Genomic DNA, 21,530 nt, shown 5'->3' on the forward strand with positions numbered 1-21,530 from the left:
CTTCCTTCGCGCCGCCCCCCGCAGCGACAGCACCCACCCCCCAGCCCGTCCCCCACCACCCACCGACTGCCGAGCTGGGAGGAGACCCGCCCCCTTTTCCCCGCCCACTTCGCGGCGGCTCGACCAATGGCGGCGCGGCGCGCGGGAGGGGTCGCCATGGCGACGGGCGGCGGTTTGGGTTTGAAAGGGCCAATGGGAGGGGGGGGGAGGGGGTTTAAGGGCTGAGGGGAGCGGCGGGGCGCGAGGCGCGAGCGGAGCTGGAGCTGAGGTGAGGGGGCCGGGGGGAGGCTGAGGAGGGGTCCCTGGGGCTGAGGAGGGGTCCCTGGGGCTGAGGAGGGGTCCCTCTGAGGGGTCCCTCTGAGGGGTCCCTGGGGCTGAGGAGGGGCCTCTGAGGCTGAAGGGGGGTCCCGGCGCTGAGGTGAGGGGTCCCCGTCACTGAGCGCCCCCCCCCCCAGCGGGCCGCTGCCGCCCCCACATTGCAGCGCCATGGCGCACCTGGTGTTCGAGGCGGACCTGCACGGGCTGCTGAAGCTGGACACGCCGATCCCCAACGCGCCGCTCGCCCGCTGGCAGCGCAAGGCCAAGGAGAGCGGAGCCCCCGGGCCCGGCACCGACGCCGGCGCGTCGCCCATGAAGCCGGCCAACCGCCTGCCCAGCGGCAGCAAGACGCCGGCCAGGACCCCCGGTGAGAGGAGGGGTGGGGAGCGTTGGGGGGCTGCTGGCGGGAGTTGGGCGCTCTGGGCCCGGTTGGGGGCTTGGGCCCGGCCCGTGGGGTCGCCCCTCTCTCGCTGGGTGGGCAGAGCTCCGTGTGGTGGGGCTGGGAGCCGCGGCTCCCTGCTGGGGCTCGTGTGGGAGGGCTGCGCCTGCTGGCAGCTTTGTGCGCTGCCACAGCGGCCCCTGTCCTCCCTTTGCTCTGAGCTCCGGGGATGTTGTCGCGCTAGAGCTTGAGGTGTTATCTGCTGTTAGTCCCTGACCAGAGCTTAGTGCCCGCTCCGCGGGGAGGAGGTGAGAAATAGGAGATAGCTGCGACTCGGATGGGTTGTGTGCTCTGAGCCTTGATAAGGTCGTGGGACTTGTCAGGTTGGATGTAACGCAGGCTGTGCTGGTAGAATGCTGGTTTGGTTTCGTTGAAAGCTTTAATACAGACTCTTCGTTACCTATAAGACAATGCTTGTGTGTGTGAATGCAGGTAAATCTGGATCCAAAATCCAGAGCACTCCAACAAAAGCTGGGGGGGACCGCTACATTCCCAACCGCAGCACTATGCAGATGGACATGGCCAATTTCCTCCTAACCAAAGAGAATGACCCTGTTGAAGACTCCCCTACCAAGAAGGTGAGCACATTGCTTTAGTATCATGGTCGTTGCCAAACACCTCAACCTCCGTGACCTTTCATGGGTAAGCAGACTCCAAAAGTGAGCATACGGGGGTGACAGCCCCAGGCGCCGCCACTCCTAGCACTGGGCTTCAGGAGCCTGGGGTGAGGTGGAAGCTGTAGTGCCTGCAAATAGAACAGGTGCACAGCTGCTCTCTAAGGATCTTTGCTTATGCACAGGGAAGAATGCAGAGCCTTATACCTCTAATTCTGCTTTAGTCCGTGTGGTTTCTGGTAGCAAAATTTGGGCTATTGATTCTTTTAAATAGAGCATGTTACAGAGACCAAAGCTGAGAGCCTGTGCACAGTGAAACTGCTGGTGGTAGCTGTTCTAGGACAATGTCTGCATGGGGAGCTGTTCTGGAATGTGTACACTGTGCTCTGAAATGCGTTTATGAAGCATTTGGTCCCTTGTGGCTGTGGCTTTCCCCACTGGCCAGGAGACACTGAATTTGCCTCTCCTCGGCATGAAAATCTGAGCAAGATACAGTGCCAGTGTGTGAGGAAGAAAATGTGCTAAATCTGCTTTGAGCTGCCTGTGTGCAGCTGTCTCCCGCAGCACAGCCCAATACCTCCTGATTCCAGGAGAAGGAAGGAGGCTTGGGTGTGTTTTCTACTAGCTGCAGTTCTGTCTAAGGGGTGGCATGGGCTTTACATTTGAAGTGAGTTTTGCTGAGGGTGATTTCTCTCCGTAGGAGCAACAGAAAGCCTGGGCAGTGAATCTTAATGGCTTTGATGTAGAAGAGGCGAAGATCCTCCGCCTCAGTGGAAAGCCACAGAATGCTCCCGAAGGTATGACGCAGGGTCTATGCGAGTGATTCAGCTGGGGAGGTCTGGGCTGGGGAGCTGCAACACAGAGGCCCTGTGTTTGGCCATGGGAGGGATCAGCTGCCTGATTCCCAGAGTTCTGTGCACACTGGGTCTCCCTCCCAATTTTCCTGAGGTTGGCTGATGACTGCCAGTTGTTAACATGTACTACAGAGGACAAATCTTCCTGATGTCTGCAAAAGCTTTAGACTCCCTAGGCCAGAAAGTGTGCAGCAGTGGTCACTAAACATACTGGGATCAAGGAATTGGAACCCACCCCAGCTCAGCAGTTAATTCTGTCAGTGATGGTAGCACACAGTGCTCTTCTGAGCAGTTCTCTTCTCTAGGACTTCATTTTCACCGAAGGGGTTTCCTAGTTGGGTGGGTGGTCAGGAGGAAACTAGCTCAGGATAACGCAGCTGTTTCTCTGCACGCAGGCTATCAGAATAACCTGAAAGTGCTCTACAGCCAGAAGACTACGCCTGCGTCCAGCAGGAAGAACGGTAGATACATTCCCTCAATGCCAGACCGGATCCTGGATGCACCGGAGATTCGCAATGACTATTGTGAGTAGCCTGCAATGCTGAGTGCTGGGATCACTTCGCACAGGAGCGCAGTTCCTAGGGTCAGTGTGATCTGAACGGGACATCTCTAACTGGGCTGTTGCAGTTTCTCATGCACCCAGACTGGCACTGACCGCTTCTGAGGTGCAGCCTGTGTGTAGGCAGGGCTCTGCGGGTCAGCACTGCGTGACCTGCATTGTTCTTCCAAACTGTAGATCTGAATCTCATCGACTGGAGCTCTCAGAACTTCCTGGCGGTGGCTCTGGACAACTCCGTCTATCTGTGGAATTGTACTTCTGGGGAAATCATCCATCTGCTGCAGATGGAGCATCCAGACGATTACGTGTCCTCTGTGTCATGGATTAAAGAAGGAAACTACCTTGCTGTTGGTACAAGTAATGCTGAGGTCCAGGTGAGTGCAGTGGAACCAGAGAGGTTGTCTAGGGGTTGCTGGAGCTGTGGGGCCTTGGAACAAAGGCTTGGCTATAGCACAAGGAGGATACTCCTTGTAGAGGGTGCACTCTACTTGCCTGTACCCTGAGGCTGGGGGGAGGAAGTACTCTAAGACTCGCTAGAGTTCAGTGAGCTGCAGCTCTTGGTGGAGAACTGAGGGGTGAAGTGGGTGACTTGACCAGAGGCCTGTAGAGAACATCTCAGGACAGTGTGCTCTGCCATGTCAGCAACAATAGATATTGTCTGAAGGTGTCCCTGTGTTCGTGTCATCAGGAAGTAGCACAAATTCCAAGTGTTTTTCCAGCTGTTGTGTGCTGCCACTCTCCAAAAGGCTTTCAGGGACCTTCACTGCGATGAATCCTTTCTGCAGCCCTGGGACCACCAGTGGGTGTAGCCTCTGCCCTGTGATGCTGAGGGTGCAAAGACTGTTACGGGGCAGAAGTGTTCCCAGCCAGCTGTGGTCGGTGACCAACTGCAGCAGCAAGGCAGAGCTTCCAACACCTGGAGTAACTCTTGTTCTGTATACATGAGATACATTTATCCCTTTCCATACTGAAAAGGTTGAATGCCAGAGTCTGTGTAGTAAGGTTCCCTGGGTAAAGCAACAGGGCCGATATCCTTTGGAGAACTTATTGCTCTGTCTCTCTAGCTGTGGGACATACAGCAGCAGAAACGTCTCCGAAATATGGTCAGCCATTCTTCCCGCGTGGGCTCCCTCAGCTGGAACAACTACATCGTCTCCAGGTAAAGCTGTGTCCTGTTGAAGGACAGCATCCAGCTGTTGCAGCTTCCTGTTCTAGATCTGTCAGCGGTGTGGATTAGTGACTACAGGAGCTGCTCTGGGCTCAGGGGTTCCTACCTCCTCTCTCAAGGCTCTTACTCAGCCTGTTCTGTTGGGATTTTGGGGAGGCCTCTGCTTTCTGCCCTTTGTGCTGAAGTTACGAAGAGTTTCCATGGCTGCTTTGCTCCTGTCAAGAGGCCAGTAGTGCTGGTGATGCTGGCTGAAACCCAGCAGCAGGAAGGGCAGTCTTGCAACAGCACAGAACTGGCTTTTGGTGAAAATGTGCCGCTCTGACGCTGCAAACCTCCTCTCTGCAGTGGGGCACGGACTGGTCACATCCACCACCATGATGTCAGAGTGGCGGAGCACCACGTGGCCACGCTTTCTGGCCACACACAGGAGGTGTGCGGGCTCAAGTGGTCTCTAGATGGCCGCTACCTGGCCAGTGGTGGCAACGACAACCTCGTGAACATCTGGCCATGCACCCAGGGGGACAGCGGAGACTATGCTCCTGTACAGACCTTCACCCAGCACCAGGGAGCTGTCAAGGTGAGCGTGGTTCTGCTGTGGGTTGGGCGCATGTCTGTGTGCGAGGTGGGTGTGCAGCACTTGCTGTACCCCCTGCCTCGTGGGAGGGAGGCTGCTGTGTGCAGAGGCTGCTGTGGCCTGGGCGCTGGGACGCGCAGCTAGGGAACAGGCTGCCTCTTGTACCTCTTACAATGAACCCTTTCTTTCTCAGGCTGTGGCCTGGTGTCCGTGGCAGTCAAATGTTCTAGCCACTGGAGGTGGAACTAGCGACAGGCACATCCGCATCTGGAACGTGTGTTCTGGCGCCTGTCTCAGCGCTGTTGATGCTCATTCCCAGGTGAGAGACGGGCATCAGCTTGGAGACAAGTTCCTTCTGGCAGGACACCTACACATGTGCTGGCTCCTGATTCCCAGGGCACGGGGAAGGAGGGGGAACCATCCCTTGGTGGTGAGCATCAGCACAAGTGGCTTGTAGTCTACCTGCATTTCTGCCTCTTCCCAGGTCTGTTCTATCCTGTGGTCAACAAACTACAAGGAGTTCATTTCAGGCCATGGCTTTGCACAGAATCAGCTGGTGATATGGAAGTACCCGACGATGACCAAGGTCACTGAGCTCCGAGGTAGGCTGGGCCCTTTGCCTGGGGAGGGCAGGTGTGACCCTCGGCTTGAACAGCCTGCTGCAGGTCTAGCCTGAGGTACTGGTGGTAGAGGATGGTGCTCAGGGACATGCTCCTAGAGGGAGGCGTGCCTGGGGGATGTTCCAGTGCTCCGAATGCATACCTAGGATGTCCATTCATAACCCCCCAGCGTGGTGTGTGGGCTGTGGGGCTTATGGGACACAGGAGCAGAAAGGGGAGGAGAAGGGGAGCAAATGTGGCTGTGTTCAAAACAACACAGCCCTGACTGTGCACCTCCTCAGGTCACACTGCGAGAGTCCTGAACTTGACCATGAGCCCCGATAGCTCAACAGTGGCATCGGCAGCCGCTGATGAAACGCTGCGGTTCTGGCGCTGTTTTGAGATGGACCCCATAAAGAAGAAGGAAAAAGAGAAGGCAAACAGTGCCAAAACCAGCATCATTCACCAGGGCATCCGATGAGCGCACTGGGTTGGTGTGGGGGGAAGGGGGGTAAATGAGCTTATACACTGTACAGTATTTTAAATGTTAATAAACAGCTTTAGTTTGCTTTTTTTCTTTTTATGGAGTTTCCTGGAAGCAAGGACCAGGGCCTAGAGCATCAAGAAACTCTTCCCTGAGGTTTTGTTTTCTGGGCAAGTTGGAGCTCTGTCTTCAGAGACAGTGCAGGCAGCCTGAGCCCAGCACAGCCCTGAAGCTGTGGCAGATGCTGTGGGGTGGCTGTGCTTCTGCCTCTCTCGGGTAGGGCAGCTGTGTCACCTGCCACAGTCCTGAGCTGACACTGTGCAGCTTCACCTGTGGGGCTGCAGCTTGCTTGCACCCCACAGGGGGACGCTGTAACAATGAAAGTCTGCAGCTTGTAGGCTCTGCTTTTGCGGCAGTAACTTCTCAAGCTGGTTGCTATCGAGTATCAAACTGAGCCCCTAGCTCCAGCCCTGGGCTGTAAGAGGGAATAACCCTGACTTGTCGCACCTTCTGTAGGGCTGTGGACCTGCTCCTGTAGCCAGCTGTGATGGGTAGCAGCGAAGCTCGAGTTAAAAGCACAGCTTCTGTATCCTGCCTTGGGGTGTGTGTGTGCCTCCACACACAGCCATGGGCAGCGGTTGCCCACCTGGGAGCAGGCTGGGGCCCTGGCCTTGGCAGTCCAAGCCTGTACGCGGGTTCTGCTGCGTGCAGCCTGTGCGCTGGAGTGGGGAGGGCCGCAAGGGCAGAAATACCTGTTCCTGCGGAGAGGTCAAGAAATAGCAGGTATGTGGGATTTATGAGCCAAATGTTCCTGCTGCAGAAGGTGGGGTAGAAATGCAGCTGTACTCCATCCAAAGGCCAGGCCGGGGCTGGCAATGGCAGGTGTGCACTAAATGGGATGCCTGATGCAAAACAAAGGTGCTGTTTGTACTGTCACAGGCAGCTTGGTTGCCGTGTGACATCAGTCCAGTGCACTCCTCTGGTTGTCTCCTTCTCACAGCAGCCCTCATTGCTCTGAGGGTAAGACCTACTGCCAAGCACAACCTGGGCACAAGGCAGCACACGTCAGCTGAGACTTGGTGCAAAACTTGACCTCCCAGCACTTAAGGAAATCCCATGCTTAGCTTTGCTGCTGCAGCTGGGGTGGGTGCACATTTGAGCCTTTAGCTGACTGCCCTGCTCCGCGGCATGCTGGTGCCGTGCTGCCTGAGGCCGTGGGGCTGCACCAGCCCTATCAAGCCTGTCCTTCAGCTGCAGCAGGGCACTGTGCACCTGCCTCAGCACAGCCAGTGGGTGTCTGGGGAGCTGCACAGTCTGATTACCACCTTGGCCTATGCAAAACAATACCCCACAGCCTGTGCCACCCGTGGGCCTGTGATTAGCTGCAGGTGGATTATTGTTTTTCCCCTTCCTCTCAGCACAGCACCATGCTGTACGTGGTGCCAGGCTCTTGCTCTGCCTCTGCTGTTTAAGCTGACCAAAGCCTTCACAGGAACACAAGGTTGGTACCAACTTGTGCTGTGCTGAGGCCAAGCCAGCACACCTCCACCCCCACCAGGGGGGTCCGTGCCTGCTGTGGACGCAGGGTGCAGTCTCAGCAGGACAAGCACCTGAGCCAGGCGCCTTCCTCAGCAGGCTGTTGGTGCACGCCAGTTCAGCCACCTGGAAGAGCAGAGGAAGGCCAAGGGAGGAAAAGGCAACTCTTTCAGAAGCAAAACCCTGAGCAGCAGCTGGATCCCATGAGGAAGAACCCAGATGCAAGCTTTGGCCTGTCCCAACCCAGGCCTGGGCTGCTTATTTAAGTGCTGCAGTGCCGGAAGTTAGACTTGCCCTGTGGCATCCACTGCTGAGCCACGTTTGTCATAGGTGCCTGTCTCTGGAAGAAAGGCTTTGCATGCTTAAAAGCCGGTGTAGTTTTTCCACCTAGCCCAACGTAATAGCCGTTTGTCTTCCCCAGGGCTCATTTTGCCTCTGTCCTTAGCACACACCCACCCCCAGAAACTTTGCTTTACACACCCCTTGAAAGGCCTCCGGCCATTGCTGGAAGGGGGGGCAGTGCAGTGCTCTTCCTCTGGCCCCACACTGGTCCTGCTGCGCTGGGTGAGAGGAGGAAGGAGCTGGGCTCTGACCCAGCAAGCCCAGGAACCTGCCATATAGGGTGTGAACGCAGCTTGGAGCAGCAGCGCGCTGGCTGTGACAGGGTATAAATCAGCGAGCGCTGCAGCCAGCCCATGGAAAGATCACAGCGAACTGGAACAATTGGAGGAAGGGAGAGCAGAGCACAGGGAGGGAACAGCCCCTGTTTTAAAATACCAAGTGTAAGTAGTTTAAACCATTGTTACTATTTTGGGCAAAAGCAAAGACAGTCCTGTCTTTAATAAGAGCCAGCTGGGAGGGGCAGGGAGGGGAAAGGAGACTCAGCAATGGCCAAGTGCCATCAGGGCTGGACTGCCTCCTCCAGCTCCTGAAGCAGCGACTCCTGAGCCCCACTGTAACACTGCACAGCGCTGCAGCGGGGACCAGAACTCCCCTGCCACTCCTAGCCCAGGGAGCAGCAGTAGTAATTAGGAGAACACTCGCACAGGGCAGCAACCTCACCCCCTTTTAGGGCTTAATTAATAGGAGGGCAATGAGCCCTAACTGGGCACTGCAGAGCTTTCCCTGACACCAGGCCAAGCCCCAGGCCTGTGGCTGGGTTTCCACTACAGCCCTCCCACACCACAACCCAACCTACAGTGAAACTCAGCTTTGGAGGCCTGCTGGGCTCAGGCATTCCTCCTAGCCACAGCCAGGAGCAGCAGCCTGAGCTGGCTCCCACCTCCACCTCACCCCACAGGTGTGAATCAGCACAGAGGCCTGCCCCGATCCTCACAAGGTGATAGGGAAGGCAGCCCTGAAGAAAAGCAGGCTGTCAGCTGGTAGAGAAGAGCAGAACCCAGCTAGGGAGGATGAACCACTGTAGCAGGAGCAAGAAGGAAGCAGCTGCACGCCGCAGCCTTGCCTGGACTGCTTTCTGTACCACCCTACACTGCCATGGCACTTCATGGATGGAAACTCCTTTGGCTTAAGCAGCGTGCCCCTGCCTCTCCCTCCAGAAAGCGAGGGGCCGGGGTCCGCCGGGGTCCTGCTCTTTCCCATCACCTGGGTCCCCCCCAGCTCTGCACTTGGGGCCAGGACAGGATTTCTGAAAAGCAGCAGCTTCTCCTGGCCCCGGTCCCAGCCCGCACCCCTGCTCCACCCCAGCCATTCTTTCACAGGGTGGAGCCACTTTCACAACAGGAGCCCTGACACACTTCCTGCCCTCAGCACCACTCTACCAAAGCGCTTGGAAACAATCTGCCATCTGCTTCATCAGCACCCTGCTATCACCCTCTCCCCCCAACACAAACCTGCTACACCAGCTGCTTCTCCCGGCCCTGCCTCCAACCGCACTGGGCAGGACCACAAACCTGGAACGGCTTCAGAGCACAGCAAGCCAGGAAAATAAGAGGACAGAGCCTTTTCTCCTTCTGTCTGTTTATTTATGATAGAAGAGCAGCCCAATCTGACTGGGCCTGGCTCCTTCACCTCGTCCTCAAGGCCATTGTTACGGCTTTGGTTACAGCCAGAGCAGGTGATGGGCACCAGGCCCAGGAGAGCTGCTGCACTGCCCTGCTGAATGGCGGAGGGCACCTGCCCCCAGGCCCAGGAGGATCGATGGAGGCAAGAGGCGCTCGCTGTTACACCACAGCCGGGCACACTACAGCCGTCCTCCACTGCGTTCGCACTGGGCCAGAGCAGGGCTGGGCCCACACAGAAGCCAAATTCTAGGGGCAATTATTGCTCAAGTCTTGAGTTTGCAGGAATGGAAGCTGTCCAATGCAAGATGAGCCTGGCCTCCCCCGCTCTGAACAAGCCACCAGCTGCCCCACTGGATCCTGCAGGCTGAGCACACGCTCAGCACCCAGCCCAGGCCCAGAAAGGCAACACCAGGCAACCTGGGCTTATGTGGCAGAGGCATTTCAGGCTGTCACTACCCCACTACGTACCAGGCACTGGGCATGTGTGTTGTACTGGGCAGCTCTGGGCCCCTGAGTCCCGTAGTGGCTGCCCCTACATTCTCCACAGCCACACCTGAGCACAGACACCAGGGCAGGACCCCCCCCACCTGGGCACACAGGGGCCAGAAGGGACATGCAGCACTGTGGCACGGAACAAGGTGGCACGAGGCAGGGTAGAGCAGAGCACTCACACTGGAGCTGGCAGCAGCAAGCGACCAGGGACAAGTCGGTTCATCCACACAGGCTCTGATGAGCCAGGGAAGAGGAGAGGGCACCAGGACAGGGACCAGTCTCTTCTTTTTGGTCCTACTCAGAAGGAAATGGCCCCCAGGCAGAAGGGCCAGATGCAGGCACTTGGGGGGAAGTTCCTTTGGAAACACTGGAATGGGACTGCAGCCCCACAGCTGTGATGCAGGCAGCTGCCTCTCTGCTCAGCAACAGCTAGAAACAGCACAAGCCCTCCCAAGAGCAGGAGAAGTTGCCCATGGCTGCTCAGAGCAGAGGGGCTGGGCATGCAGACAGAGGACAGGAGGGCTGGGCACGGGGATACAACAGTCTGTAGGCACTTGACTTGGCTAGTGGCACCCAGGAGCAGGGGAACAGGTCCCAGCTGCCTCTGCCCTGGGGCTCTCATTGGCTCTGGGAGGGCCTCGCCCTCTAGTTGGCTTTGACCTTGCCGTTGGTGACAGTGCCATTCTCATGGATGCTGCTACCGTTGTGCTGGGCTGCTTGCTGAGCCACCCTAGGCAACCGCTTGCCTTTGGTGTAGGACTGGTACCAGAAGTTGGAGAAGAGGATGAAAAAGATGGTCCCATAAATCCAGATAAGGTGGACGAAGATAGGGAACTGGTACTGGCAGCTGGGCATGAAGTAATACTGGGAGATGTGGACAGAGACGATCACGAACTGAGCCTGGGAATAAGGCAAAGGCGGGGACAAGTTATTCATGGGAGCAGGGCCATGGATCTCCCACTACAGATCTTCCTAAGGGAAACCAGTAGGCTCCTCGCCCACCCTGAAGTACAGGTCAAGCATGATGAGAAGATGAGGAGCAGCCAGAAGAGACAGGGACAAGTCTCAAGGCAGCTTTTGCATATCACCCTCCCAGCATGGCCCCGGGGCAGCAGGCTGAGCAGCACCCATGCCCTGTCAGAGGCCATGATGGGGCAGAGTTGCTAGAAACCCAGGGTGGGAGGCTGTAGAAGGGACAGCTACAGCTCCTGGTTGCTTCTTTCATACGTACATCAGAGGCTGAGGGCACACACCCCGCCCCACAGCAGACTCACCAGCTGGATGGCCGTGATGTGCTTCTTCCACCACAAGTACTTCTGGAAGGCAGGTCCTGCTGCTGAGAGCCCGTAGTAGAGGTACATGACAACATGCACCATGGAATTGATCATGGCATGGAATGAGCCCATTCCCCCTGTTAAACAAATTCACATTAGCATAAAAGTCAGTCGGGTGCAGTAGTCAGTACAAGCAGCTCCTAGGAGCCCAGCAGGGTCAGAAAACCCTTCCCTAGTTGGCTGATGCTAACCCCACCCTTCCCCCAGCTGTGCACCCTGACACTTTCCATCTTACCTGGTCCAAACTTGGCTCCCCACCACCAGCTCCAAGGCAGAACAGAGTGGTGGAAGAGGTGCAGGAATGTGACCTGTTCATTCTTCTTCCGCAGGACAAAGATGACCTGCAACGAGAGCCCACCGCATCAGGGACCAGCAACCCCAGCAGCAGCTAGAGCCGGCCGTGCCACCTGTTCAGTGACGCTTCATCCCTAAGCTCACTGCCACCACACGCTAGGTCACCCCACAGCTTCCAGAGCTGTAATACTCTGGAAGCGGCTTCTGCAACAGTCCAGTGACCTCCCTGGCAGTGACACCAGACAGAAGCACAGGCAGTCCAGACTGGAAGGGCTGAAGGAAGCACCTACTCCAAGTCCCCATCCAGCAAGCAGAGACCAAGCCTCCCCCCGGCACAGGGCCTGCCCAGTAACTCACTCACCGTGTCTGTCAGCTCAATGAACTTGGAGAAGACAAACAGCCAAGCAACACTGACCATCTGCAACACAAGAGGTTAACATGAGGCCCGTCTCAACCTGAACATGCTGCCCCATGGCCAAATGCCTCCATCTAACGGCCAGGTACCACATCAGCTGCCTCAGAGGAGAGGCAGGTAGCTGTAATCCTGCTGCCCTGACATTTATCAGGAGAGGGAAGGGAACTCACCCTGAGGGCCTTGGGGTCCTGCGAGAAGTCCACAGGGTCACATCGCCAGGTATACCCAGTGAGCCACCCTGCCATCAGGAACTGCAACAAGAGCATCATCAGGGTGAGGACCAACGCATCAGCTGCTGCATTTCCCCAGCCCTGCTCAGAAGGGCAGGGAACAGCCCAAAAGCTCCCCAACACCCACGCAGCCTGCGGGGAGTGCTTTATACACACACACACACACACCAGACAAAGCCTGCTGCTGGCAACTCACCTCATAGACTATGTAGATCGAGAGTCCCACCAGGAAGAAGTTATATAGCACCATGAACTTCTTCAGGTTTAAAGGCTTCCTGTTTGCCATTAGCCGGGGACCCAAGGACAGTACAAAGTAGACATATGCCAGAAGGATGCCCATCACAAGGAACGGGGACTGCATCAGTGGGTAATCAGCAATGCGGGGGTCTGTGGAGAGCCATGGAGCAGAGCAGTAAGCATCCCCACCCCAGTCCGCTACACCAGCATCGCTCATGGGGAGTGGAGGCAAGGACACAGAAATCTTGTTCTAGGACAGGAGCGCAGGCAGGGGGCAGCCTGGTAACGGAGGCTGGAGAGCCCAACAAATCTGAGGAAGGAACAGCCTGAAGCTGTGCTGCAGGGCTGCCTGGAGACCCTGGATGCAGGAGGGGACAGGTGCCCCAAGAGGTCCTGAAGCAAGACAGTCTCAGACGGCCCCCAAAAATACAAAGCTGCGTCTACGCCAGGGCAGAGGCAGAATGCAGCTAGACCCGGACTGCTTCGGGGCTGATGGTGCGTCCCCGCACCAGAGCACGTAGTGTCACCTGCCCTGCAGCTGGGCAGAGCCAAACACTCACCCGCTTTCTTCATGAAGTCCTGATACATGGTCACGATCCCCTCAATCCCCTCCATGGTGGTGGCACTGTCTCTGTGGAGAGAGGAAGGGCAGATCAGGCAGCCGCTCCAGGAGGGCAGCCTGCAGAGCACAGCCCTGCACAACAGGGCGTTTTGAGCACAGCTTCACAGGTCCTGCGTGTCTGCGCAGCATTGCTTCCAGCCAATTCTATACCAGCACCCACTCTGCGGTAAGGCCCTGTGCTACCCGCTCCTCCTTCCTGAGCCTCACCCACCCAGCACACTGCTCTGCCTGACCCTGGCACGAGCCCCCAGGAGTGAAGCAGAGCCGTGCCTTTATGGCCAGCTCTGGGCTCCTGCCCACTGGTTCCTGAAGGGCAGCACCACAGCATCACTGCCAGACCCAGGGCACGCGGAAGGAAAGCCATCAGTTCAGAAACTAACACCAGCTTGCCGTTCTCAGAGGTCCTGGCTTCACAGCCTTGCACAAAAAGCTCCTGACAGGTCCTGCCATCCCATAACCCAGCACCTCAGAGGGGAGGCAAGTCCTACATGGCAGCGACACTTCTCCCCCTTCCAGACAGGGGGAAAGGGCGATCCAGCCACAGCCTCCCGAAGGAGCAGGCAGGGGAGTTTGACAAATCCTTACCCCGGCCTCCCCTGCTCCGCCAGCCCGAAGGGCAGCGGGAAGGAGGCAGTGCAGGCCCCAGCCCCTCCTGACCCCGGCAGCAGGAGGCGTTTCCCTGCGGGGCTGCTGCCGAGCAGACGCTCTGCCTGCCCCTCCGGGAAGGGGCACAGGAATTGCTTCCCAACCACCGTGTCCCCATCCCAGCCTCCTCCAGAGGATTGCTGCTGCCACCACCAGGAAGCGTGCAGCTCCTGCCAGGCCAGCAGCGGGAGGCTGAGGCTGCAGCGACCTTCTTCCCCAGCAGGGTCCCAGCTGGGAGCAGCCGGCCACCCTGGGCCATCGCCAGCGCCCCTCCTTTGGTCAGGGCCCAGGCAGGACAGCAGCAGCGCTGCCGGGCACCACCACGGCGTCGCTCAGAGGACAAACACCCTTCCAGCCCGTCCTAGCGCAGCGTCAGTGCTGGCGCCGTGCCGTCCCACGCACACCCACCCCTCTGCACTGGGGAGTGACACCCAACTCCCTGCAACAGGGGTGGGGTGAGACACCTGCCCCTTCACCGCCATCCCCCGATACTCACTGGCAGCGTCGCCCTGATGAGAAGTATTTAAGGCCCCAGACACACGCAGCACAAGCCCAAAGAACGCAGCAGGAACTAGAGCATCCCCGAGAGCCGCTCGGGCTCCAGCCGTGGGACGGGCAGCGCACAGCTCCCCAGAGCTGCGGGGCTTTAAGCTGCTCTGATGGCAGAGAGCAAGCTCCAAACTCGTCTGTCGGGTTCCAGCTTTCAGCCACGACACCCAGCTACACCTTTATTTGCTAGATTGAGGAGCCCTCAAGAGTTAGTTCCCAGCACAGGTACCTGACTGCTCAAGCTGCGTTTATCTTATCAAGGCAGTGAGTCAGTCTTACTACAGGGCCGGGGCAGAGACACGTCTCGGGTGGAACAGGAGCCTATTTTGGGCAGGCTGGGATGAGAAGATAGTATCAGTCACCTACAAACCTACATCTCGCGCGGCAGAGAGGGACAGCACTCAGACACCACAGGTAACTCTGAACCTGGCGCCAGCAGGGCTCCAGCACCACCCAGGACCCCAGACCAAAGCAGTTCAGGGGTCCCAGGGCGGTCCAGACCCAGGTCAGAGGGCTCGCTGCAGTTTGGCCCTGGCAGACCGAGGGAAGGCCTGTCCTGAACACGGGCTCTGGGCAAGCACCAGGCCCTCTACCAGGGCAGAACTACGCTCTAGACCTTTACGAAAGGGATCTGAGCTTTGCCACAACTGTGAGGCAGCACAAGATCCTGCTGCGCTCAGCTAACAGCTGCCACATCTGCAGGGACTCCAAGGGTCTCAGCGAGACCTGGCACCCACCCTGGCACGCTGCACGGTCCTGCAGCAGGCAGAGACCAAAGCCCACCTCGCAGATAGAGGCATCTCAGCCACCTCCACCTCCTGCAGGGCAGCCACTGCCCTTGTGGAGCTGCAGAAGGGCAGCTGAAGAGCAGACCCAGGCATCACCTTCCACCACGCGGAAGGATGCCAAGTGCGCCGGCCAGCCTGAGCCACGAGGGCTCCACGGCAGCCTTCCTGCTGCAGGCAGGGGTTTTCCAGCACGGAGCAGCACATCTCCAGGAGCCTCACCTCACCCCTGCCATTTCCTCTGCACGTTGAGAGGGGTTCACTACTCAGCCTGGCACCTGCTCTTACATGCTGCACCGCACATCACAACGCGGGTTACAGCTCCCTGGTTGGTGCCTGCCCCCTCCGAGCAGGAGAAACTCTCCTCCGACTCCTCCAGGATCCTGAGCCTCTTGTGCAAGAGGCTGGGAGGAGATGGGGGAACCCAGAGACGAGCCTTGATTAGCCGAAGAGAAATTAAGCAAACAGGTTCAAGCATCCCAAAGCACCTTGGGGCCCAAACACACCCCACACAGTATCTACAGGCCTTGCAACACACCTCCTGCACCTCTCATCAATAGGGTGTCGCTGCCCTCCCAGGGGAAAGTTCCAGCTGTGGGCCAGAGCGCTGGGCCACATTCTGCCCCGACAACCAACGCCGAGCACCCGATACTCACTTACACTAAGCATGTAGACCGTGGCCTTCCAAACGAGCTGCGCAGCTGATCAGTGCTGCTTCAGCAAGAAGCCAGGCCCTTCCTGACGAGCCCCAGCAGCCCGAGAGCAGTCAGACCCCCGCACTGACAGAGCGGAGCTCAGCCCACTCACACCGGGAGAGGCATGCAGCAGCCCCAGCCCCCCCGCTCCATCAGCGTTCAAGCCGGAGATCAGTCCTGTAATAAGGGAGAAGGAAGCCACCCTAACTCCCCGCTGCTTAATTACAGACACCGGAGCAGTCTGGCCGGTGGCCGCGGAGCTGCCGCCGCAGGGAGGGCTGGCACCGTGTCCTCACTCAGCTGGCTGGAGCAGGTCCGGCCCCGCGGGGCTCCGAGGGAGCTGCAGCCCTCAGAGGTCGGAAGATAACCGGCCGGCCAGAGACCGTGCCAGCCCCCACCCGCCCTGTCCTACAAGCTGGCAGCAAGGCTCGCTGCCGCCAGGGAAGGCCTCCTCCGAGCTCACCCTGCCCTGCTCCGTCACAGCGGCTTTCCAGCGCTGTGCTAGCCCCTGCCCCACCTCCCGGAGCTCCAGAAAGCCACCGCGGGTCCAGCAGCGTCCCCACAGCTCCAGGCACCCAACGGCCACATTCCCCAGCAGGGCCAGGGGAGCTGCGGTTCAGATCTGCCGGTGGCAGCCGCACGGGATGGATCGACCCAGAACAGTCTGGCGGCTCTGGAGCCATCGCACACAGGGCTGGACGCAGCACCAAGGCTGCCACCTCCAGATGTCACCGAGAGCTGTCACGGCTCCAGAAGCTCCCCTTAGCTTACACGCAAGGGAACTCAGCGAGACGAGCGCAGAACCACATCTGCCCAGCACGACAGCAGCAGAGCAAGACCGGGGACGAGGAGCTCGGCCAGCCCTGAGCAGCAGCAGCCTGTTCTTCGCGAACTGGGCAGTGGGACCGCTCTAAGACCGAGGGTTATCATGAAAGATGAAGCTGTTCTGAATCCCACAGCCGTTGAGCGCTTCCCCTGGCTCAGCTACCGCATGCTGGATGTCAGAGGACAGGGCTCACAGCCGGTACCGGCGCCCACAGCAGCACGCTTCCATGGCTGGCACAGCAGGGCCGTGCTCGCAGCGCGGGCACAGAGTGCAGCCCTTGCCACGCAACAGCTCTCGCAAGAGCTGCAGCTGGGACGGAGCTGGGCACCGCAGCTCCCAGTGCAGGAAGTGACCTGCCTGGAGCGGAGCCGTTTCCCCATCCTCGGCAGGTGGGTGTTTAATAGCACACCACTACCTCAGGCAGCGGCTGCGAAACCCTCAGGCCTTCGGATGGCATCCTGCCGAGATTACGTCCTCCCCTGCCCATGCTCGCTGGAAGGGAGAGTGAGAAGAGACTCCCGGGCCAGCAGGCGAGCCCTGCACGGTGTGTGCAGCCATCGCATCCCCCCCCCAAGCTTCCAGGGGAAGGAGCGAGCCCACCGCAGCAGGGTCGGGTAACCTGGTACAAAACCAAGCAGGTAACGGGTGCGGGGGGCCCAGGAGAACGCAGCTCACGGTGAGAGGACTGCACCCGGGCACGTCACCCACAGCACAAGCGGTGTTTTGCCACAAACAGCATCCCCGGCCTGCTCAAGCGAGCCGCTGGAATAGGCTTACTCCTGACCACGTCCAGCACCGCGCCTGCACGGTCAGGGAGCTGGTGTCAGCACAGACGGGAGCTGCCGGGGAAAGGCGATACTGGGGGGAAGCCTGGCATTCCAAGGACCGAGGCACTAATGAAGTGAAGGAATAAAGAAACGGGGCCAGGTACCTACAGAAGTAGAACCAACATCTTCCCAAGCTAGAGAGTGGCCTCTGCTCACTGGGGTAGCACCAGGGGAGGAGGTGGAGACGGCCAGGCTGCCTCAGAGTGATGGCAGCAGCCCCACGTGGTGCACGGGAAAGGGCTCCCAGGGAGGGCAGGATTAAGCGGTAACAGAGGAGAGCGCAGGGATCAGCCCTGCTTGGTCTAACCCTGACACCAGCCACTAGAAATAGTCCAAGCCTTGCAGAGCCCTCTAGCAGAGGGAATCACCCCGACCTGCACATGGGACAGACACGGTGCCAGAGCACTCAGCTGTGGTTTCATCAGGCAGGCACCTGACAAGAGGGCCTCAAGCCCGTTCCCACAGCAGCATCTGTATCATTACCTGGTGATCTGTGTGCTGTCCGGCCCAGGCCTGGGCACTACAAAGCAAGATGCAGAAAGGAGAGACTCCTGAACGCCCTCCAACAACTCTGACCACTCAAGAAGCTCGAGTACAAACTCGGAGCCACTCCTCATCAAGACAAGGGGACACTGCCTAGACCTCACCACACCAGCAGCTTCAGGCCTCCCTGCCCTCCGCACCGAGCGGGCAGCGGTCACACAGCCGCCTTCAGACAGGAGAAGGTTACGTTTGTTGGGAATACGAGAGATGTCAGACTCCAGCAGCAGCAGAGCTGCACCACTATCTCAGCAGCCCTAAGGCTTAACAGGTGCCCCCTTTATGGGGTTTACAGCCCTCCACGAAGAGGCACCTTACAGCATTAGGCCTAATTATCTCCACAGGTGTAGAGGAAAGATCAGGGCTATTGCTTCTCCCACTGCTCCTGCACAGAGGGGGAAGCCACTCAGGATTAAGCAGAAGCAGCATGGGATCCAACTCAGTCTTGCACAGAAGAAGCTGTTAACAAGCCATGAGCAAGGAGGTAGCTGGAACAAGGTTCACAGGCTGGGAGCACCCCTTGCAGCAAAGCTGGGGAACACGCCGCCGCAGTGACAGCTCACCACCCTGATCCGTCCCACACGGGAAGGATCAAGCTGAAATTAAGCAGACTGAGGCACCGAGGCAGACTCCAGAGCCATCGGAGCTGGCTGCCATCTCCACCAGCCCCAAGCTACTGAGGTCCCAGCGGCAGCCAGGCCACGGGGAGCTGGCTGTGACTGCCGCAGCCTGTCATCTGAGCAGCAGCAGCCCCACGGCTCCTGCGGGGAAGAGCCCTGGCTCCTGGGGACCAGCTCCTCCCTGCAGGAGCTCAGGCTGCCTCACCTGTTGGACGGGCAGGAACCAGACTTTCCGGCCCATGTCCTCCCGCCATCTGACAACCAGCAGGGCGCACGCCAGCACAAACCCAATACAAAACACAGGCGAGATCTCCCGGGCTGCCACAGGCTCCCGATACCTCCTGGGAGGATCTCAGCCCAAGAGCTGACTGTGCTGCAGCCCCAGCACAGAAGGGGAGGCACCCACCTTCACCCACAGCAGCAGGCAGTCTGTCATGCAGCAACGCAAGGAAGACAGCTTCATTGTGTCCTGTATACACAAAGCTCTTCTTCACCAGGAAGAGCTGCAGACACTACGCACCTTGAATAACCTCACTTGTTTTCACCTACAAAACAGGCTTCAAGACACCTCTGGGTCAGAATGAGTTTTGTTCCCCTCCCTCCCCAGCTTCACCAGGGCTGCTTCATTATATTCCTGTCCCGAAGGGCCATACAACCCCCCATATCTAACAGAATTTCAGGAAACAGAAGTGAGACTACTACACAAGGAAGGACCACAGGGGCCCAGGCTGTGTGGGTGGCATGGCTTAACCCCTACAGCGAGATGCAGCAAGAGGCTGCTGCAACAGCTGGCACAGAGCTGCTTCTCGGAGGAACAGGCTGTCATCAGCAGCGCACACCCATGAGCTGAAGGGGCTTCCCTGGAAGGAGATAAGGGCACAGGCACCCTCAGTCGAGCCCCAAGGGCTCAGCCAACTGTTTGACTCTCTAAACCATCCTTAAGAAGCTGCCCAGCAGGTCTGGTGGGAAGGTCAGCTACATCCAGCTAGGAATCTGCCCTGGCTGCATTCTGGCAGGAGAGAAGGTGGACAGCACCTTGGGGTTTGGACAGCTGCCACCAGGGCAGCACAGCAGGATGGATGCACTGCTACATGACAATCGAGTGGATGAGATGCTGCGAAGGAATGCACCAGCAGCGAAAGCACCCTGTGTGATCCCACACCATCCACTGAACCAGTGAGCCTCCACCCGGGGTAGGAAGGGGCATTCCCCTCGCTTCTTCCTGCCCTTAGGACTCCAGAAGGAAGGCAGAAAGTCACGAGGACAGCATCAGGCAGCCCCTGTGCTGCTCCGAGTACAGCTGTGGGAAGAAGCCCAGGCACTGAGGCACTCAGCCTGCTTCCCCCACGGCCTCCCCACCTGTCGCAATGCCCTTTAGTTCTGCTAATTTAGTAATGCCATTTAGTTACGCTGCCCCATTAGGCATTGGGAGGAAATCAAAGCAGCAGCTTCCCTGCTGCCCCTCCATTACCACAGGCCCCCGCAGAGGGCCTAGAGACAGGGCCCAGCACCACCTACAGCAGGTCAGATGAGCGTTTGGCCACTTTCATTACACCTGCGGCCACCGGCACACACAAACCCATGTGCGAACCCACAGCAGCGGCACCGCGGCCACCAGGAGGGTGACAGGGCCCTTCCCCGCCGGCTTGCCGGGGCGGGAGGCCGAGCACCTACGGCAGCCGGCGCTCAAAGCCAACATTGTGCTGTCAGCCGCGGGGGAGGCCTGGCACTGCCATGCTGCCCGGAGGAGGAGGGAAGAGGAATCTCTCAATGGCACATTGATGCTGACGGCCGGGAGCCGGTGCCGGCGGAGGCCGCTCTCACCCAGCGCCGCGCCGGGGGCAGCCCCATCCCCGCCGTGCCGCCACCGGGCGGGGGCAGCCCGGCCCCCCCGGCGGCCTCCCCGTCCCCTCCCGCCCCGCAGCGGGCGGCGCCGAGGCCCCGCGGCGGGGCGGGGAGAGGCCGGGCCCGGACGGGGCCTACCGCGGCCGCCCGGAGCCCCGGAAGCGCGGAGGCCGCCGGCCCCGGGGGCAGCCCCCGGCGGCGGGGGGGGGGGGGGGTGGACCCGAGGCCCGCAGCCCCCAGCCCGGCGTGGGGCGGGCGCTGTCACCCCGCGGCTGTCACCCCGCTGCCGTCCCCTCCCCGGGGCGGTGACAGCCGCGCCCAGCGGCCCCGCGGCCTCGCCACCTGCCCGGCGGCACCCGGCCCTCCCCGGGGCGGGGGGGGGGAACACGCCGCCGGGAGCCGCGGTGACGGCGGCGCCCAGCCCGCGGGACGCGCAGCGCCTCGACACCGGGCCGGACAGACCCTCCGCCCGGCCAGGCCCGCCCCAGAGCCTCCCCCAAGCCCGGACTCCCCCAGCCGAGCCCGCCCCGCTCCCCCCAGGAGCCCCGTCCCCAGCCCCGCCGCCCCCACGTGCGCGCAGCGCCCCCGCCGCCGCCGCCCTCACTCACCGCCGGCCGCACCCCGCTCTGCCCGCCACCACGGCCGCCCCGCGCTGAAATAGTGCCGCCCTGCCCCCTTCGCCGCCGCGGATTGGTCCTCAGCGGAAAGCTCCGCCTTTTAGGGCGGGGCTTTCCCCTCCCGAGGCCAATCGGCGGCGGAGCCGCGGCCCGCCCGTGTTGTGGCCACGCCCACGCCGGCAGCACCTCAGGGCTGGGGCTGTGAGGGGAGCTGGAGGGTCGTGGGGCGGGGGGGGGAGTTGGATTTTGGGGCGGTTTTGGTGATTTTGAGCGGCGAGGCAGCTCCCTGAGGAGGTCGAGGGGCAGCAGCGAGAGCTGCCGTCATCTAAAGTGGGGGGAAAATGTAAAGCTGCGCTGTCTCAACATATCTCCAGTGGCAGTCCCGGTCCTCACACAGCATCCCCAGGGTGCTCCACGCCGGCAGGGTCCATGGGTCCACCATGGTGGGCAGAGACCCGGCCGCCTCAGCCATCTTCTGCAACCGAGGCACAGCCACCACATCACCCGTAGGCAGTGAGGCACACCTTCACCAGAGCTCAGTGTCAACGGGAGGCCCCGGACTTGGTGTTTTAGGAGGGCTCTCCCAGTCTTAGGCTTTTAGGAAACATCCAGCTCCAGGTGGCACGAGCACTTCTGTTTTCTCCAGCGACACCACAAAGGCTGTGGCAAGCACTTGGGGACACAGGACAGAAGGAGTCCTCAAAGACATCAAGTCTGGCTGCCTCTTCTCGCACACGGCTTCATCGTGTGTTGTCCTCACAGACTTATCAAGCCTCATCTAAAAAAGT

At 59.6% G+C, this 21,530-nt stretch overlaps 2 protein-coding genes across 4 annotated transcripts; one reads left to right on the forward strand and one right to left on the reverse strand.

The window, feature by feature from the left end:
* The first annotated feature begins 187 nt into the window (after positions 1–187).
* CDC20 (cell division cycle 20) lies at positions 188–5,694 on the forward strand. Of its 2 annotated transcripts, none has more exons than XM_035538031.2 (11): positions 188–268; positions 456–685; positions 1,190–1,335; positions 2,072–2,168; positions 2,621–2,749; positions 2,962–3,158; positions 3,849–3,943; positions 4,298–4,529; positions 4,720–4,845; positions 5,011–5,128; positions 5,428–5,694. In XM_035538031.2, the coding sequence occupies exons 2-11, from the start codon at positions 487–489 to the stop codon at positions 5,604–5,606; spliced, it is 1,518 nt and encodes a 505-aa protein (XP_035393924.1). In that variant the 5' UTR covers positions 188–268; positions 456–486; the 3' UTR covers positions 5,607–5,694. The 2 variants fall into 2 exon arrangements, with proteins under 2 accessions (XP_035393924.1, XP_050568330.1); XM_050712373.1 differs by having other exon boundaries at positions 214–268; positions 483–685.
* Positions 5,695–9,108: 3,414 nt separating this feature from the next.
* ELOVL1 (ELOVL fatty acid elongase 1) lies at positions 9,109–20,793 on the reverse strand. Of its 2 annotated transcripts, XM_035538033.2 has the most exons (8): positions 20,734–20,793; positions 12,732–12,802; positions 12,131–12,321; positions 11,875–11,955; positions 11,651–11,707; positions 11,231–11,336; positions 10,936–11,072; positions 9,109–10,561 (listed from the first exon to the last, which is right to left on the reverse strand). In XM_035538033.2, exons 2-8 carry the CDS (start codon positions 12,784–12,786, stop codon positions 10,307–10,309), a joined length of 882 nt encoding a protein of 293 aa, XP_035393926.1. In that variant the 5' UTR covers positions 12,787–12,802; positions 20,734–20,793; the 3' UTR covers positions 9,109–10,306. The 2 variants fall into 2 exon arrangements, with proteins under 2 accessions (XP_035393926.1, XP_035393925.1); XM_035538032.1 differs by having other exon boundaries at positions 12,131–12,802; positions 20,734–20,753.
* Positions 20,794–21,530: the final 737 nt, after the last annotated feature.

This window comes from Cygnus atratus, chromosome 8 (genome assembly GCF_013377495.2).
Source record: "Cygnus atratus isolate AKBS03 ecotype Queensland, Australia chromosome 8, CAtr_DNAZoo_HiC_assembly, whole genome shotgun sequence".
Taxonomy (NCBI): domain Eukaryota; kingdom Metazoa; phylum Chordata; class Aves; order Anseriformes; family Anatidae; genus Cygnus; species Cygnus atratus.

What these genes read in the sequence shown, in the direction of transcription:
- CDC20 (XM_035538031.2), top strand. Translation starts at nt 487, where the DNA reads ATGGCGCACCTGGTGTTCGAGGCGGACCTGCACGGGCTGCTGAAGCTG. An exon ending in GCCACAGAATGCTCCCGAAG is followed by an intron (nt 2,169 to 2,620) that starts GTATGACGCAGG and finishes CTCTGCACGCAG; the next exon opens with GCTATCAGAATAACCTGAAA. An exon ending in AACAACTACATCGTCTCCAG is followed by an intron (nt 3,944 to 4,297) that starts GTAAAGCTGTGT and finishes TCCTCTCTGCAG; the next exon opens with TGGGGCACGGACTGGTCACA.
- ELOVL1 (XM_035538032.1), bottom strand. Translation starts at nt 12,388, where the DNA reads ATGAGCGATGCTGGTGTAGCGGACTGGGGTGGGGATGCTTACTGCTCT. An exon ending in GGGAGCCAAGTTTGGACCAG is followed by an intron (nt 11,073 to 11,230) that starts GTAAGATGGAAA and finishes TTTGTTTAACAG; the next exon opens with GGGGAATGGGCTCATTCCAT. An exon ending in ACATCACGGCCATCCAGCTG is followed by an intron (nt 10,562 to 10,935) that starts GTGAGTCTGCTG and finishes CCTTATTCCCAG; the next exon opens with GCTCAGTTCGTGATCGTCTC.